General features: G+C 43.1%; 2 protein-coding genes across 3 annotated transcripts in view; one reads left to right on the forward strand and one right to left on the reverse strand.

The window, feature by feature from the left end:
• Positions 1–5,680, reverse strand: part of CCT6B (chaperonin containing TCP1 subunit 6B) — a 30,139-nt gene extending 24,459 nt beyond the window's left edge. For both annotated transcript variants that reach the window (XM_058560366.1, XM_058560365.1), the window contains exons 1-3: positions 5,468–5,680; positions 2,828–2,891; positions 2,126–2,260 (exon numbers count right to left, since the gene is read on the reverse strand). In XM_058560366.1, coding sequence (XP_058416349.1) covers positions 2,126–2,260; positions 2,828–2,891; positions 5,468–5,604 — 336 coding nt within the window. In that variant the 5' untranslated portion in view covers positions 5,605–5,680. The remainder of the gene's footprint in view (positions 1–2,125; positions 2,261–2,827; positions 2,892–5,467) is intronic.
• ZNF830 (zinc finger protein 830) lies at positions 5,669–7,410 on the forward strand. The gene has a single exon (XM_058560385.1). It carries the CDS (start codon positions 5,784–5,786, stop codon positions 6,894–6,896), a length of 1,113 nt encoding a protein of 370 aa, XP_058416368.1. The 5' UTR covers positions 5,669–5,783; the 3' UTR covers positions 6,897–7,410.
• Positions 7,411–17,629: the final 10,219 nt, after the last annotated feature.

Below are 17,629 nucleotides of genomic sequence, written 5' to 3' on the forward strand. Positions count from 1 at the left end.
TGAGGCTTAAAGGGATAATGTAATTTGCCTTAGATCACTGGGCTAGTAAGAGGTAGAGCCAGGATTTAAACCCACAAGGCCTGACTCCAGGGCCTGTGTTATTAACCATTTTCAAAATATTTCCTGGGTCTAGGACCTCACAAGTTCTCACCTGGACTGCTATGAAAACCTCCAGTCTTGACTCCCTTAAAACTGGCCCCCAAATATTTAAAATGCCAATCTGCCCATATCACTCATTAATATGTTAATATGAATATTCTTCTTCTTGGTTAGTGTACCACATGCCCACCAGGATCTGGCTCCCACCTTCTTCTCCAGCCTATTCACTACTGTCCACGTCACTTTACATTCTGCCAACACCAAACTGCTTGTAGCTCTACACACATACCATGGTGCTTCTCTTCTCTGTGCCTTTGCTCATGTTCCTTCTGCCTGGAATGCCATTCTCCCTCCCCCTCACTCTCTCATCTGGCTCACTCCTCCTCATCCTAAAGATTTAGCCCAGGCCTTATTTCCTCCAGAAAGTGCTTCCTGACTACCTCAGGCTAGTTTAGGAGATCCCTCCCTCCTCCCCGTTTCCATCATATCCTGTGCCTAGCTCTATCACCGTACTGCCACACAGTTTCATCATTATGTCATTGTCTGTCAGCATCTCCCCCTTCTCTAACTTCTTTCTTCCTAACCTAACCCTAATTTTGTTTAGGTATCTCTCTTCCTCCAGTGCTTCAGAGGAAGCTGACCCTATCCCTAGCTCAAGGGGGGGATCCCAATTAGATTAAGTCAATTCCCCTAATAACTGTTACTGGTTTGTGATGGATATAAGACGAAGGTTGGCTCAATCATGTAAAGGAAAAACTCATATTCCATATTTGGGTGAATGGTTTTTCTTGCCCTCTCTTGCTGAGGGTTGCTAAGGGAAGCAGGTAGCCCTGATTTCCTCTGACAGTCTTTTTTTTCTTTTTTTTTTTTTTGTGAGGAAAATCAGCCCTGAGCTAACATCCATGCTAATCCTCCTCTTTTTGCTGAGGAAGACTGGTTCTGAGCTAACGTCTATTGCCAATCCTCCTCCTTCTTCTCCCCCAAAGCCCCAGTAGATAGTTGTACGTCATAGCTGCACATCCTTCTAGTTGCTGTATGTGGGATGCAGCCTCAGCATGGCCGGAGAAGCGGTGCATCGGTGCGTGCCCGGGATCCGAACCCCGGGCCGCCAGCAGCAGAGCGCACGCACTTAACCGCTCAGCCACAGGGCCGGCCCCCTCTGACAGTCTCACATTCAGGATGGAAATAAATCTCATGATGAGACAGCATGTAAGTGGAAGAGCTGAGAGACGGAAGGACCTGGGTATTTGGTGACTGACTGCATTTTGTAATCAACCAACCCTGAAAGCCTGCCTTATCTATGTTCTGTTATGGGAGATAATTTCTTTAGTTTAGTGGTTTTTAGTCAAGTTTCTACTGCTTACAGCCAAAAGCATCCTGAGATAAGTTGCAGGTACTAAATTAATAGGCAATTCCCAATACTAAATGAAACACAAAGAAGTAATAATTTTAGCACTTTGACCAGGTTATGCTTTGCTGAAACGATCCTTAAAGGAGAGGAAAAATTCAAATACTTAGAGAAGACAGATAAGTAATACTAAGAAAATAATACAGATTGAACAAAGGCACAGAGGTAGAAATGTATATAATGATTTCAGAGGCTAGTGAATGGAGGAGTCTGGCTAGACTAGATGGTTTATAAAGGGAAATAAAACTAGAAAGATAGGTAAATTCACAGTGTAGAAAACCTTCAACAATGTTTCTCCAGTTTTTTTTAAAAGGTGCATAATTTGGTTTTAACTTTATCAGTGATGTTTTCTTTCTTAGGTCATTAGTCATGGATACGTGACTAATTTTTTACCTTTTTACATAGCTTAAATATTTCTTTTTAAAAAGAGGTATATAATTCCAATAAAGGCATTATTTTGACAAAAGTTCATTATTATTTCCACTTATAATCGTCCAAAAATATCTTGATAAAAATTAACTTTTGCCCTCTAAAATTAAACCATTTTACCAAAAAAAAAAAAATTTTCCATTCAAAATAAAGTACCACAGGAATGTGAATTCTATGAAATTCTAATACCTCAGAAATGTAAAGATCAGCTTGTTTTAGTAACTCTCCAATAATTAGAACATTTGAAGTAGTACCATCTCCTGTAATGTCATCCTGGGCTGTTGCTACTTTTGCTATCAAGGAAGCCGTTGGGTGTTGAATTTGCTGCAAAAAGTAAGCAACAGGTTAAAAAAGAGAGAGAATGAGATAAAGCAATAGTCTACCCAAAACAAGATAACCTAAGGGTCAATAGTAAAATCAAGAAATGAAACAAGCTTCAATCTACAAGCTCCCAAGTTTTGTATTATCAAGGCTTAATAAACGTCAACACCAAAAGTTAAAAATTGAGAACTAATGAAGTTTGAACATTTTATAAAAGGGTCTTTGGTTCAGAATGCAATGACATTTCCAAAATAAGATTAAATCCTTCAATCTCAAAGATGAATGTATTTACTAAAATTGCAAAGGATTTTTTATTTTTCCATGATTACAAAGAACATAATGCAGCGCCTTTAAAAGATGTAACTAATTTGGAAGTATCCCTAAGCTATTACTTAGACTATACAAAGATTTGAAAACAGCTAAAACAAACTTTCATTGAGGTTTAATCCAACAAGCATATCTCATGACTGCAATATTTAGCTGACAGCCTTGGTTTAGAGATATACAAATTGTACTATATTCTCAATTAAGGCTTATTAAGGTTGATTAAAGTCAGCAGCATCAGCTCACCATCTCATGGAGCAGCACATTGCCATCTTTGGTGACTTTGATATCACCTGCACCAGAAACAAGCCTGTTCAAAAAACAGTGATGTTACTAACTTCACGTGGCAAGAGTCAAGCGAGACACTCCCAGTGCTTGCCATCCCACTATCCTTAGTATAGGGAACTGAGCTTGGAAAACTTCCATCGTACCATGGGGAGACGCCACAGTAATTCCCACCATTTGCAGCCCACAGAATCACTTCTCCCAAGATACACTGCTATGGCGATTTCATTCCAAATGGAGCATTTACAAGGTTAAGGATAAGAGCAGTTGAAGAGTTATGAACAGTGATTTGGTCAAAGAAGAGTACTTGGAACCACACAAACCACAAATTTGTGAATTTCCAGCAGGTTTTTTATTTTGGTGAAATGTTACCATTCAGTCACTCAACTTGGTTTCTTCCCTCATCCCTCACATTTATTAGATCATCAAGTTCTGTCAATTCTACAATCTAAATGTCTCTTGAATCTACCCCTTCCTCTCCATTTCCACTGTCATCATCATCGGTAGTCTGGACTACTTAGCATCCTCATATCTTTGAATCTGAATCCATCCACCACACCACATTCATCTTTCTAAAAGGTAATATAACTCAGTTAGTTCCCTGATCAAAAATCCTTCAATGATTTTCATGTTCTCCATCAGCTTCAAGATAAAATCCAAACTATTTAGCAATGACATCGTTGACCTTTCCCAATATGGGTAATATCTATTTTTTCTGCCTCATCCACTAAAAGAAATCTTGTGGGCAAATCTTGTGGTTCCCTCAAATACATCATTTGTTTTTGTTTGTGCTGGATTTACACCACTAGGCTTTCTTGTTCCTAAAATTACTCTATCTAGAAGTCCTTTACTCCCTTCTCCAACTAGTGAACTCTAACTAGTCTTTCAAGACTCTCATGAAAAGTGCCCATTGGAGCCTGCCCGGTTGGCACAGTGGTTAAGTTCACACGTTCTGCTTTGGTGGCCCGGGGGTTCGCAGGTTTGGATCCCTGGCACAGACCCACGCCCTGCTTGTCAAGCAATGCTGTGGCAGCATCCCATGTAAACTAGAGGAAGATGGGCACAGATGTTAGCCCTGGGCCAAGCTTCCTCAGCAAAAAGAGGATTGGCATCGGATGTTAGCTCAGGGCTAACCTTCCTCACACACACACAAAAAAAAGTGCCCATCAACTGATGTATCAATAAAGAAGATGTGGTATATATATATACAATGGAATACTACTCAGCCATAAAAAAGACAAAATCATCCCATTCACAACAACATGGATGGATCTTGAGGGTATGATGTTAAGCAAAATAAGCCAGACAAAGACAAACACTGTATGATTTCACTCATATGTGGAAGATAAACAAACACGTGGATTTGGAGAACAGATTAGTGGTTACTAGAGGGGGAGGGGGAAAAGGGTAAAGGGGCACATATGTATGGTGACTGACAAAAACTAGACTATTAGGGGTTCGCAAGATGTAGTCTATACAGAAACTGATATATAATAATGTACACCTGGAATTATACAATATTATGAACCAATATGAACTCAATAAAATAATTTTTTTTTAAAGATAGCATTTTTTGAAAGAAAGAATGACAAGCTGTAGTCAGTCAGGTTACTGTGATTAAAGGTAAATGAGGTGGTGATTTCACAACTGTGAATGTACTAAATGCCATTGAATTGTTCATTTGAATTTGTTCAACTTTATGTTATGTGAATTTCAGCTCAATAATTATTTTTAAAAATATAGTAAATGGGGCTCTGAATAACAATTGGAGTCCATAAAAAAAAAAAATCATGTTATTTGAGGCGCTTTTCCTTCTCCCATCAGTAATTAGTCCCTTTCCTCAGAATAATCATCTATCTACCTACCTACCTACCTACCTATATTTAGCACATTTCCTCTTTACCAGATCTCCTTAAGAACAGAAACTGTATCTTGGCCATCTGTGATCCCAGCATCCCAGTTAGTACATAATAAGGGCTCTCTTTTACTGTTAACATTAATTTATTTTACTCATTCCTCTGAGCCTGTATCTCTCTCCTCTTAAACCTTTTTGTCCTCACTAGTCTCTTTCCCTCAGGCTCTTCTAAAGAAAATAATGGTGCTAAATAAATATATGATGAAAGGATGAACAGATATGAAGAACCATAGGCAGAGTGTTCAAGTAACTTGCCTAAGGACTCACAGATACAAGGGGAACCTGGATCTGAACCCAAGCCTAGCAGGCTCCAAAGCCCGTACCCTCTCCGCAACACACCGCCCAACGAAACCAAAACTAAGCGTACGTAGTCTCAAAGAGCAGGGGAGTTAGACGGCCTCTGTTTGATACGACACACTAAATGAACTCTCTAATTGCATATGAAACACAACGAAAACTTGGGGCGGGGCACAGCTCCCCTCGTGGGGCCCTTTCCTCGGGGAGGCTTTTCTCCTCCTCCCTCAGCCGGCTAGGGAGGACCTCAGGGCAGGAATGAGAATGCGGGAAACCAGCCCCACAGGCGCGTCCACACCGCTCCAACATCTTCGCGGAAGGTCCGCCTCGGAGCGCGCCCTGACACCCCACAAACCCCGGCGCCCTAACCGCTGCTCCAACCGCCGCCTCACATTTTCATGGTGCCCTTGGGACCCAAGTTGGTCCGCAGGACGTCCTGCAGCCCTCGGGCGGCGCATATATTGACGGCCAGGGCCGCCTGGGCCCGCGCCACCTCCGCTTTGGAGTTCAGCGCCTTTACCGCAGCCATACCCCGACCGCTGAGAGAGCGAGCTAGCCGGCACCAACAGCCTGACCCGCGGCTCGGAGGGAAACCCGGCGCCACGGCTCACACTCCTGGGCCTCAGCCAATCCCCGCCCGGATAGGAAGTGACGTCATCAGGCATCGCCGGGACGGAAGCCAGAATCGCCTTGGGTCAGGTCGTAAAGATGGCGTCCTCGGCCCCTGCTCGGACTGCTGCGGGAAAGCGAGTGGTGAATCAGGATGAACTGCGGCGGTTGATGAAGGAGAAGCAGCGTCTAAGCACCAACCGGAAGCGCATAGAATCTCCGTTTGCGAAGTACAACCGTTTGGGGCAGCTGAGCTGTGCCCTGTGTAACACCCCGGTGAAGAGCGAGCTCCTGTGGCAGACTCACGTCCTGGGAAAGCAGCACCGAGAGAAAGTGGCAGAGCTGAAAGGCGCGAAGGAAGCCACCCCGGGTCCGTCCGCCAGCGCAGGGCCTCAGTCGGCCAAGAGGAAGGGGCCAGATGCGGATAGCCAAGATGCCAAAAGAGCGAAGGCCTCCCCCGTGCCTCAGGTACAGCCCTCCACGTCCGCTTTGCCCACCAGATTTGACAAAGCAGGAAAGGAGTCCGCTAGAGCTACCCTCAGTAAGGCTTCGGGACTCGGTTTACTCCCTGATTATGAAGATGAGGAAGAGGAGGAGGAGGAGGGGGGAGGCGAAGGAAAAAGAGGGGACGCCGGCAAGCAGCTGCCCGACTCACAAGGCAGGGAACACTCACTTTCCTCCTCGCGCGAGGCAACAAGTGGTATGCTGCCAAAGGATTTCTCGGATACAAATCCTCCCAAGGCCCCTTTAATTCCTCATTCAGGGTCAATTGAGAAAGCAGAGATACATGAGAAAGTAGTGGAAAGGAGAGAAAACACCGCGGAGGCGTTACCGGAAGGGTTTTTTGACGACCCCGAGATAGATGCGAGGGTACGAAAGGTTGATGCCCCAAAGGATCAGATGGACAAAGAGTGGGACGAATTTCAAAAGGCCATGAGACAGGTCAACACTATTTCCGAAGCCATCGTTGCTGAAGAAGATGAGGAGGGACGGTTGGACCGGCAGATTGGGGAGATCGATGAGCAGATAGAGTGTTACCGTCGGGTGGAAAAGCTGCGGAATCGCCAGGATGAAATAAAAAGTAAGCTTAAAGAGGTTCTGACCATAAAAGAACTGCAGAAAAAGGAAGAGGAGAACGTTGACAGCGATGATGAGGGAGAACTACAGGATTTGTTGTCTCAGGATTGGAGGGTGAAAGGGGCTTTGTTATAGGGTTTCAAAGACCCAAGTTTTCTACACTCTCCCATTGTATAAAAAGTGCGTCTCTCGATGGGATATCGGTTACTCCCTGCCTAGACGTTTGGTAACCCAACTGGGTTAAGATACAACGAGCCTGTGATGGTAGCACTTTGGAAAACTGGTGTAAAATATTTTTGAGGTAAAGCTGTTTTTGAAGTTTTTGAAGTATTATATACTAAAATGCCAACTTTTTCACACATTTACGGATTTTAATGTACACTTTTGGTGAAACCTGTAAACTGTAAATATTGTACATAGTTAAATATATATTTACTCAAGTAATTCTGTTTTGAAATTTATAAATTAATAGAAGTCAGACCAACAGACAAGCTCTTAGATGAAAACGAAGTGTGATATTTGGGATGTATATGGCTTTTTCTTTTCTGACCCCCTAAATCAAACTCAAGAGGGTTGGGAGGAGGGTTGTTTTATTTTTGTGGGTTTTTTTTTTAACATTCCTCATAAACAAGTAAGTCATTCAGGCTGATCCATTCTCTGAGTATTCTGTTTCTGTTTCAAAAACGTGCTCTAGGAGAACATGGAGAAATATTTATGCCAAACATGATCAACCTCCTTAACCCAAAATTTCTCTTGATCCTCCAACCAGTGATTCCTGGATTGCAGTTGCACATGAAGATCACTTATGAGGCTTTTTAAAGTGTGTGCATGAATCACCTATGAAACTTTTAAGAAATTCATGTGCCAGAGCCGTGCCATTAAAGAGAGTCAGTAAATCTGGAGTGGGGCCCAGGCATCCGTATTTGTTTCGGAAGATTTTCAGGTCATTGCAATATATGCCAAAGTTGGAGAGCCGCTGCCCTAAATCCAGAACCCATTTATATTTTTTCAGGCTTTGTTTTCTCTTTAAATAACACATTCCATAAGTTTACTGTCTATCGTATAAAAGAAACATTACCTTTTATTTATAGTCCATCCAGTCTTAAGTTTTGTTATTACATTTTCTTGTAAATTAGGGTTCAGAGTTACAGGTTCTATCTGTTGTAGGAGGAATGTATAAGTTGTTTTCTCCAGGAGTTACAATTGGCTTGTGCTTGTCATTGATAGTTTAAATCACTCCTTTTCCCTTTGGAGACAGAGGTACTCAAATAGGAAAAAGGAATTATCAGTATTCAAGGGATAGAAGTACATACAGCGTATTCAAATAAAAGTGAGCAGTAAGAATAATAGCTGGGATTTATATAGTTCTTACAGTATAGACCAGGCAAAGTTCTAAGTGCTTTACATAAACTCAACCTAGTTTCCCTAAAGCCCAGGTTTTATGGGGGAGAGTAGCAAGAGATAGGGTGTGAAAAAGCTGTGAATGCTAGACGAAAGAGTTCTTCCTGTAGGCAATGAGGGAAAAGTGGAAGTTTTTGAGCAAAGAATTATATCTGCAAAAAAATATTATGGAAGGTTATTTTAGTTGCAGTATATGGAATGTAATGAACATGGGTAGGGGGAAAGGAAGCTGAGAGACTTCTTGGAAACTAGATTTTAAAAGCAAGGTGACCAAGACTCTGATTAGGTATGGATTGAGAGGAAAGGAATAGAATTGAAAGAATTTTGCAGGAAGAGCTAATACTTTAGTAGCGAGAAGAAAAGGATATAGATGGAATTCAAGGATTTGGGGGATTTTTACAGCGAGTGCCTAAAAGAAGTTATCTAACACTCATTGAGCATGTTATCACTCTGCCTTTGGCAGAAAGTCTACTTTCTTGCGCGGTCAACTGATCAGTGCTAGCAATTTCAGTTTGATGACAGAGGGCATGCCCGCCTCAAATGTATGAACCCACACTTATTCAGAGTTTTCTATCATTCACTGCTTTATTATTTCAGAATATGAGAAAGTACAAAGCTGGCCTTGAACAGTGGGCCCAGTTCTTAATGAAATATTTTACATTTTGGGGGTTCTATGTTTTTGAAATCTGAGTGTATCTAACACAGCACATCTCAGTTTGGACTGGCCGCATTTCAAGTACTCACTAGCCATATGTGACTAATGGCTACCATAAATGACAGTGCAGACTTAAAGAGAAAAGTATGCAGGTGGAAAAATGAAACATGCTCAGGAGGTATTGAGCAGACCAATTTAACTAGAGCAGAGTGTTCATTCCTGACAACAATGGAGGTTGTGATTGGAAAGGTAGATTGTGAACCTTTGTGGAGGGCCTTGAATGCCATGCTCTAAGGAGTAGGAACTTTCTCTAAGTTAACAGTTAAGTATCCTTGAGGTTGTTGAAGTCTTAATTGTAACACAGTTAAAGAAGTGCTTAAGAAGTGCCAGGAATGTGTTACTAAACATATAAACTCCATCGGGTTTCTGGGAGAGCCAAAAAGCTCTCAAAATCTGCTCCCAAAGTGTGGGATACAGAGCACTGTATCCCAGAGCGTGAGTGATGGGGTCCTGACCAAAATCAAGTGAATCATTGTTGGATCTGAGATCGACATACACGACTACAGGGGTTAGTGGATCCTTCCTGATCCTCCGCATAGTGGAGAGCTCCTTTATACCTCTTTGAGTTGGGTCAAATAGGTTTTGGTATTGGACGGTGAATACCACCTGTTATGAGAGGTTCGGGGATTCGATTGGAGATGTAAAAGAAACTTTCCACTCCAAACAAATGGACTGAAGGTATATTTTATTATTATAGAGGATAGTAAAGGTGATAGTCAGCAAACAGATCCGAATAGGTCATATAATAAGAGGGAAAAACATCAGATCGATTGGAAAGGGAAACACCAGGTTGACTGAAAAGAGAACACATCAGAACAATTACTTCACAATAAATCTATTACTCAAACATCCACACCCCACTGCCGGGAGAGTCCTGTCAATCGACACAGCTGGGTGGGGATCACACATCCTGGGCAAGGTGTCCCTTCCATAGGTGGAACTCTCACCAGGCCTCAGTTTCCATCAGTTTATATAAGCAGTTACAGAGTTTGCAGAGCAAGCATTCAGTGTTCCCAAGCCCAAATGGTTATCGTGGCATATGTGCACTGAGCTTCCTGGCTATCATCCCAGCCCAGTAGTTGTGTACGTGCATTGTTTTCTCTGGTTATCGTCCCAGCCCGGCACAGATGGCCGGTCCGTCCCACGCTACGACGCCCAAAGGACCTTGAAATTCTTACAAGTTGCAACTGTCTCCGTGGGAGAAAGGCCAGTTCCCACACACAGAAAGCAGCTGTATATTTCTTTGTGTGCTGGCGGCTGTAGGTTAATGGAACGGCCAAACATGGCTGCACTCATGTCAAGACACCACCAATGTTCCCAAGTTGTAAGAATTAGTCCCCAAATCCAAGGATTTCGTCCAGTCACTTGTTCTCTTTTTTAGAGAACCCCCTAATTCAGCCAACAATGTATTAGAATTATTATAAATGCTACAAAAGTAATCCTCTCACCCACTTCACTTACCAATTTAATACAGTTCCTCTAAATTGGGGGGAAAAAGTGCTGATCTCCTAACTAGCCTTCACATGTACGTTTGCCCAGTGCCTTACAATTTACAAAATGCTTTCACATATATTTCATTTAATGATGGAAGTAATGACTACTTTTTACACACCAGGGCACAAAATAAGAGGCTGTGGAGTTAAAATTGCAGGAAAAAGAACATAATTTAGGCATAAAACCTTTAATAGCAACAATCACCTGATCAGTATGGAGTAATGGAAAGAGCAAGGTAACTAGCAAGAGAAAACAGAAGACACAAGTTCAAGTTCCCACTCTTACCTGTTAGTGGCTAGTGATCTCGGGCAAGTCACCTCTCTGAACCTTAGTTCACTCTACTAAAAAAATGATGGTACTTCACAGGGTGTGGTGAGAGTCAGATGACACATACGTGTGAAAGGGGTTTATAAACTGAAGTGTGATGAAAGTTATTTCTACTAGTACTATCTGGTCTGTCCCATGCTACTAACTTGCTAACTTGATCTTAGGCTAATAATTTAATGCCCTTTAATTTCCTCTTTAAAATGAGGGAATTAGAACAGATGGTTTTCTTGAGATTTCTTTTAACTCCAAATCCTTAATTTTGCCATGAGATAAGTGGCATCTCACCTTTGAGATTTTTAAAGTCATTTGGTTGACTATCTGGAGACAGAGATGGCTAAAGTATTGTTACTTGCAAAGTTTGCCCCGGATAGTCCCAGTTGTCTTGGTGTAATTTCACTCTCAACACTATCCCTTTTTGGAAATATATATGCTCACCTACGTAAAACTTTGATATGAGGAAAAAACACTTTCTAATAAACACAGAATGGAAGGTCTTAAAGGGAATGGTAAGTTTCCTGTTAATGATGCACCAGTTCGCTAGCTGTTTGGCCGGATGTTGTGTAAGGGGATTTAAGTAAATATATGGGTAGGAATGGTGGCTGGATAGATGGCCTTAGATTGCTTTTTGATACTAAGAGTCTAGTAGACTGTATGACACCAGGAATTTAGAAGCTTTAAATTTGAACAGGAACAAAAAAAAAATCCTAAAGTCTACATTCTATCTTCTGTCTACATTTCCTCCCTCAGTGACTCATCCATTCCCATGGGTTTAAATATCACCCATATACTGATGACTCCCAATTTATACCCCCAGCCTTGACCTGCCTCCCGGGAGTCATTCTTCATTTCCTTTTCTTATCCCCCAAATCTAATGCATTAGTTAAGTCCTGGCAGCTCTGCCTCTAAAACATGCCCAGAATCTGTCCACTTCCTTCTGTCTTCACTGGTCCTAGCCACCAACATGTCTTGCGTTAATTGTTGCTTGTTTCCCCCCAACCCTAGCTATGATCTGTTACCAATAAAGTAGTCAGAGTGATCTTTTAAAAATTTAGATCAAGTCACTCTAGCACTTAAAACCCTTCATTATATGCTTCCATCACACTTGGAAAACAAGAAAATCCAGGCCCTTATTAAGCCTACATGGCACTCAGCAGTTGCTAATTTGAATGTCTACTACCTATGAACTGATGACCACAAGCCCATTAAAGGGGGATGGGAGGGAGCAGGAGAGCATAAATGCCCTATGTTGAAATCAATTGTTATCACTCAGGATGAAGTTTTTTTAATTTTCAAGAGAAATTGCAAGTCAAGATTGTTTTTGTTTTTAATGAAATCTCAAAAAAACCATGTAGGCTGAATGTGATCCATGGGCCCCCACTTTGTGACCTATCTTCTAACTTCATCTGCTACATTCTCCGCCTTTATTCTCCATGTCCCGGTTCTCAGTGGCTAACTTTCTATTCCTCAAACATGCCATTTCAGGACCTGTACCTTGCAGTTCCCTCTGCTTGGAACCTGACTTCAAATAGCATGGCAGGGGGCCTGCCCAGTGGCATAGTGGTTAAGTTCCCGCACTCTGCTTTGGTGGCCCAGGGTTCGCAGGTTCGGATCCCAGGCAGGGACCTACGCACTGCTTATCAAGCCACACTGTGGCAGGCGTCCCACATATAAAGTAGAGGAAGATGGGCATGGATGTTAGCCCAGGGCCAATCTTCCCCAGCAAAAAAGAGGAGAATTGGCAACAGATGTTAGCTCAGGGCTAATCTTCCTCACACACACGCAAAACAATAGCATGGGGGCAGCCCCGTGGCTTAGCGGTTAAGTGTGCCCTCTCCGCTACTGGCGGCCCCGGTTCGGATCCCGGGCTTGTACGGACGCACTGCTTGTCCAGCCGTGCTGAGGCAGTGTCCCACATACAGCAACTAGAAGGATGTGCAACTATGACATACAACTATCTACTGGGGCTTTGGGGAGAAAAAGGGGAAGAAAAAGGAGGATTGGCAATAGATGTTAGCTCAGGGCCAGTCTTCCTCAGCAAAAAGAGGAGGATTGGCATGGATGTTAGCTCAGGGCTGATGTTCCTCACAAAAAAAAAAAATAGCATGGCAGTCTTCTACTCATCATTCAAGTCTCAGCCCTAATGTCCCTTTCTCAATGACAAAGCCCCACCTCCTGTCACTCTATCACATTATTCTGTGAATTCATTAAACTTATCACTATCTTAAATTAGCTTGTTTGTTTGTACATAAAGTATGTCTCTCCCCACCAGAATGTGAACTCCACAAGGGCAGGGAGCTTGCCTGTCTTGTTCACAGCTTAAAATAATTCCAGGCACATAACAGAGCTCAGTAAATATCTGTCAAATGAATAACAACAAAATAATGAGAAGTTGCTTGGAAAAGTGGTAAAAAGATCAAGCTGTCTCATGGAAGTCAGAACTAGAACAAAAGTCAGTTCTGAGGCTTAAAGGGCTAAGAAATCTTTCCCTGTGTCTCCCTTTGGCACATGAAGCCCTTACCCCTTTTGAGAGCAGCAGCGCAAGGAGGTATACACGACAGCCTACAGAGTGTAATGGGCCACCTCTGCATTAGCAGCTGATAATCCTTGATGGCACCAAACAAGCAAAGAGGGAGGTCCGTATGTCAGCGGGGGCTAGTGGGCAGCCCTGATTGCCTAGAGGCCTCTTAAGTGGAGAAAAGGAGGAATAAAGTGATTTGGTAGCAGAGTAAGATCCAAGAGTCAGAAAGTACACATTGCCTCCCAGCTGCACTCAGCCCTCAGTCCCCTTCTCTGCCATCACCATTTCGTTCAGTTCACTCCGCCTGTCACGTGGCAGTCAGAACTACTTCAGAGTGAGTCTTTGCACTCAGCCATCCTTCACTGAAAGCACTCCCAGTCTCTCAGAGGAGGAAAGGAGCTCCATCTGGCTGCACCTCCATCTTGCTAACAGCATTTGGTGGGTTTCAAGCACACTTGCGAGCCAGCGGTCACCTTTGAGGGAGTTCGAAGGACCACACTGATTGGGTAGTTGATGGTGGTGGTGATTGTTGTTTTCGTCGTGTGTGTGTGTGTTCTTTGTTGGCTTGTTATTCTGCCAAATTTGGTTATAAGAGACTATCGACCAAGCCAGGTTGTCAGGTTACTGTTAATAATAGCTACCGTTTATTGGATTCCTACCAGGTGTCTGGCGCTATGCTAGGGCTTCACATCACCATCTCTAATCCTCACAACAACCCTGTAAGGTATATAATATCTTCATTTTACAATTAAAGAAACAGACGCTCAGAAGTGAAGGAACTTGCTCAAGGCAATAATCCTAAAGTCCCTACTATTACCGTGCATTATTATTTAACATTACCTTATATTTGCATAGTGAGAGTATTGTTTACTCACCAACCTTCAAATCAGTTTTCTTCAAGCCTTAATATCCCCTAGAGAAGTAAAACAACTATTATCACTTCCATTTTAGACGTCTAATGACTTGTCCAAGATCACTTGGCAAGTTAATTGCTAAAGTAAGACTAGATGTAACTTGATTCCCAGTCCAATATTCTACTATTTAAGAACGAAATGTGGGAAATGGAAGAGGATCCCCCAAAATAGCAAGAATTAAGATTAGCGAAGTTTACTGTCAAGGTTAAGGAAACTTGGTGCTGTTCAGAGAACTTGACTGGGTTGGGAAGCCATATTTTTTGAAGTTTGTTATCAGATTCTCTCCACACTGCCCTGCCTTACCCCCATTTCACCAGCAATAAATTTTACTCCTTAGTGGTCTCTGATGAGAACAATGATGATGACTTCAGTTCCCAGATAGTCCAACTGGGAAACAACAGTTACACCGTGCCCTGTGGTCCACCACTTTTCAACTATGTGACCTTGGATAAATCACTTCACCCTTAGTTTCCTCAACGACAAACAAGGAGGGTGATAGTTTCTACCTTCTGGGATTACTGAGAGGATTAAATGAGTTAAATGCATGTAAATGCTTTTAGTGCAGACACTCAAATAGTACTAGTTGAATAAATGAAGACATGGCCTTACCTTCAAGAAAACTACCATCTGGTTGTATTGTAAACAGTATAAGAAATTGGGCAGGACCCAACTATTTATCAAACTACAGTCATGTGCTGCATAACAACACTGCGGTCAACGAGGGGCGGCATATGTGACAGTGGTCCCATAAGATTAGTACCAGATAGCCTAGGTGTGTAGTAGGCTATATCATATAGGTTTGTGTAAGTACACTCTATAATGTTCCCATGACGACGAAATCTCCTAAAGATGCATTTCTCAGAGCGTATCCCCATCGTTAAGTGATGCATGACTGTACTGGTGTAGGCAGTGGAAAGAGGGCTAATCAAAAGTCTAGGGCCACGGGACGGCCCCGTGGCTTAGTGGTTAAGTGCGCGCACTCCGCTGCTGGCGGCCTGGGTTCGGATCCCGGGCGCGCAGCCATGCATCGCTTCTCCGGCCATGCTGAGGCCGCATCCCACATACAGCAACTAGAAGGATGTGCAGCTATGACATACAACTATCTACTGGGGCTTTGGGGGAAAAATAAATAAATAAATAAAATTATAAAAAAAAAAAAAGTCTAGGGCCTGACTTCTCCCACTCACTAGCTATGTGGTATCCTCTTAGTCAGTTTACTCCCCAAGCCTTAGTTTTACCTCTCTAGGTATTATACTGTCTGGGTACTCCCTAAGGACCCTCCCACCTCTGTCTATCACTGTGATATTGTAATTTCTAATAAGAAATATGTATTTTGGCCTTCCTCCAGTTTCTGGCACAGAGCTCCTAAAACCCTTGGAATTTCCTGATTAGAGCGATAAGAGTGATAAATGTCTCATTTGTTATTCACAACTACACCAGAGTTTAAGTTAATAAGGTGACTTTTGGTAACCCCCTAAGGATGAGTGCTGGTTGCCAGGGGAACCAACCATGTGATCAGAGAGTTAGAACTTTCAGCTCCACCCACCCCCCCACCTGTGGGGAGGGGAGTGGAGGGGGCTGGAGCTTGAGTTCAATCACTAATGGCCAATGATCTAATCAATCACGCCTATGTGATGAAGTCTCCGTAAAAACTGGAAAGGATGGGGTTTGAGAGCTTCCAGGTTGATGAACACGTGGAGGTGCTGGGAGGGTGGCATGCCCAGAGGGGGCATGGAAGCTCTGCAACCCTTCCCACATACCTTGCCCTATGCATCTCTTCCATCTGGCTGTTCCTCAGCTATAGCCTTTTATAATAAACCAGTAATCTAGTAAGTAAACTGTTCTTGAGTTCTGTGAACTGCTCTAGCAAATTAATCGAACCCAAGGAGGGGGTCACGGGAAGCTCTGATCTATAGCCGGTGGGTCAGAAGCACAGGTAACAACCTGGACTGGCAATTGGCGTCTGAAGTGGTGGGGGGTGTGGGCAGTCTTGTGGGACTGAGGCTTTAACCTGTGGGATCTGATGCTACCTCCAGGTAGATAGTGTCAGAATTGAATTAAATTGTAGGACACCCAGCTGGTGTCACAGAATTGCTTGATGTGGAAAACCCACATCTGGTGTCAGAAGTTAAGTAGTATTCAGAGAGCATTGTGTGCAATGTAAATGGAAACAAAAGAGTTTTTTTCCTTTACAATCACCAAGACCAAGACAGGAGCTGAAGGCAGAGAGGGAGAGCACAGTGGGCTGCATGGTTAGAAGGCTTCAGTAAGAGGGTTTGGGTGGAAGCTCCCAGAGAAAGAGAGAGGAGGGGTAGGGGCTCTCCTAGTATAAAGGAAATGGCATGAGAAACAAAAGAGGAAGGCAGTGTTCAACACTGTCTTCAACCTCTGCCACCATACCAAAGCCAGAAAACCAACTGTCATCAATGACGCCTACCAACCAGCCCAGAGTCCAGTGGAGGAGACAGAACTTAGGTTTGCTTCCCAAACAGACTCATCTCTTTATAAAATAAATTTCCCCTTTGAAAATTATTAACTTGCCTCCTAAAAAGCATGACCACCAGGACTTCACACTAGAAAATACCACCTAGAAGTTCAAGGAAGACTTTGAGGCTCCCTCACTCCATTATCTGTGACCTCAACCCTCTTCTCAACCCTGCCCCCAAAGTCCTTGTCTCTGTGCCCTAGACCAGCTATTCCCAGAGGCACATTTGACTCAGCTCCTCTCAGCTCTATCCTACCCCAACCTGGCAGCTGCAGTACAAAGATATTCAAAGGAGAGGCCAAGAAATCCCTCTGGTTAAGAACCAATCTCCACAGCTTTATTGAGAATGAAGAACCATGAGCTGATTTGAATTATTACATCTTCCTACAGCTGTTCCCTTTAAATATTTATCCTGGCAAACACCACTATCATTTTTTACAACTTATTTTATTTTTATTTTATTTATTTATTTTTTTTGTGAGGAAGATCAGCCCTGAGCTAACATCCGTGCTAATCCTCCTCTTTTTGCTGAGGAAGACTGGCTCTGAGCTAACATCTATTGCCAATCCTCCTCCTTTTTTCCCCCAAAGCCCCAGTAGATAGTTGTATGTCATGGCTGCACAACCTTCTAGTTGCTGTGTGTGGGACGTGGCCTCAGCATGGCTGGAGAAGCGGTGCGTTGGTGCGCGCCCGGGATCCGAACCCGGGCCACCAGTAATGGAGCACATGCACTTAACCGCTAAGCCACAGGGCCAGCCCCAACTTATTTTAATTGTGTGACTATTAAGCAAACCAAACCGTAAAATCGGCTCTTGGTGCTGAGATTTATGTGATTCAAAGACCAGCGCTTATTAAAAAAGGAATCCACTGAGCTCAAACTAGCCTCACGAGTGCCCTGCACTGTCTCTAGGAAGGTGTGAAGTCTTTTCTCTGTTCCCGCCAGTGGCTGCCAAGCTTCCAGTGAGTAGCATAAAATCCGAACAGAATCCACCCATTTCCCTGTGATTTTTTTTT

Source organism: Diceros bicornis, chromosome 18, assembly GCF_020826845.1.
Source record: "Diceros bicornis minor isolate mBicDic1 chromosome 18, mDicBic1.mat.cur, whole genome shotgun sequence".
In the NCBI taxonomy this organism is placed as follows: Eukaryota; Metazoa; Chordata; class Mammalia; order Perissodactyla; family Rhinocerotidae; genus Diceros; species Diceros bicornis.

Coding starts and splice junctions, on each gene's coding strand:
- ZNF830 (XM_058560385.1), top strand. CDS start 5,784: ATGGCGTCCTCGGCCCCTGCTCGGACTGCTGCGGGAAAGCGAGTGGTG.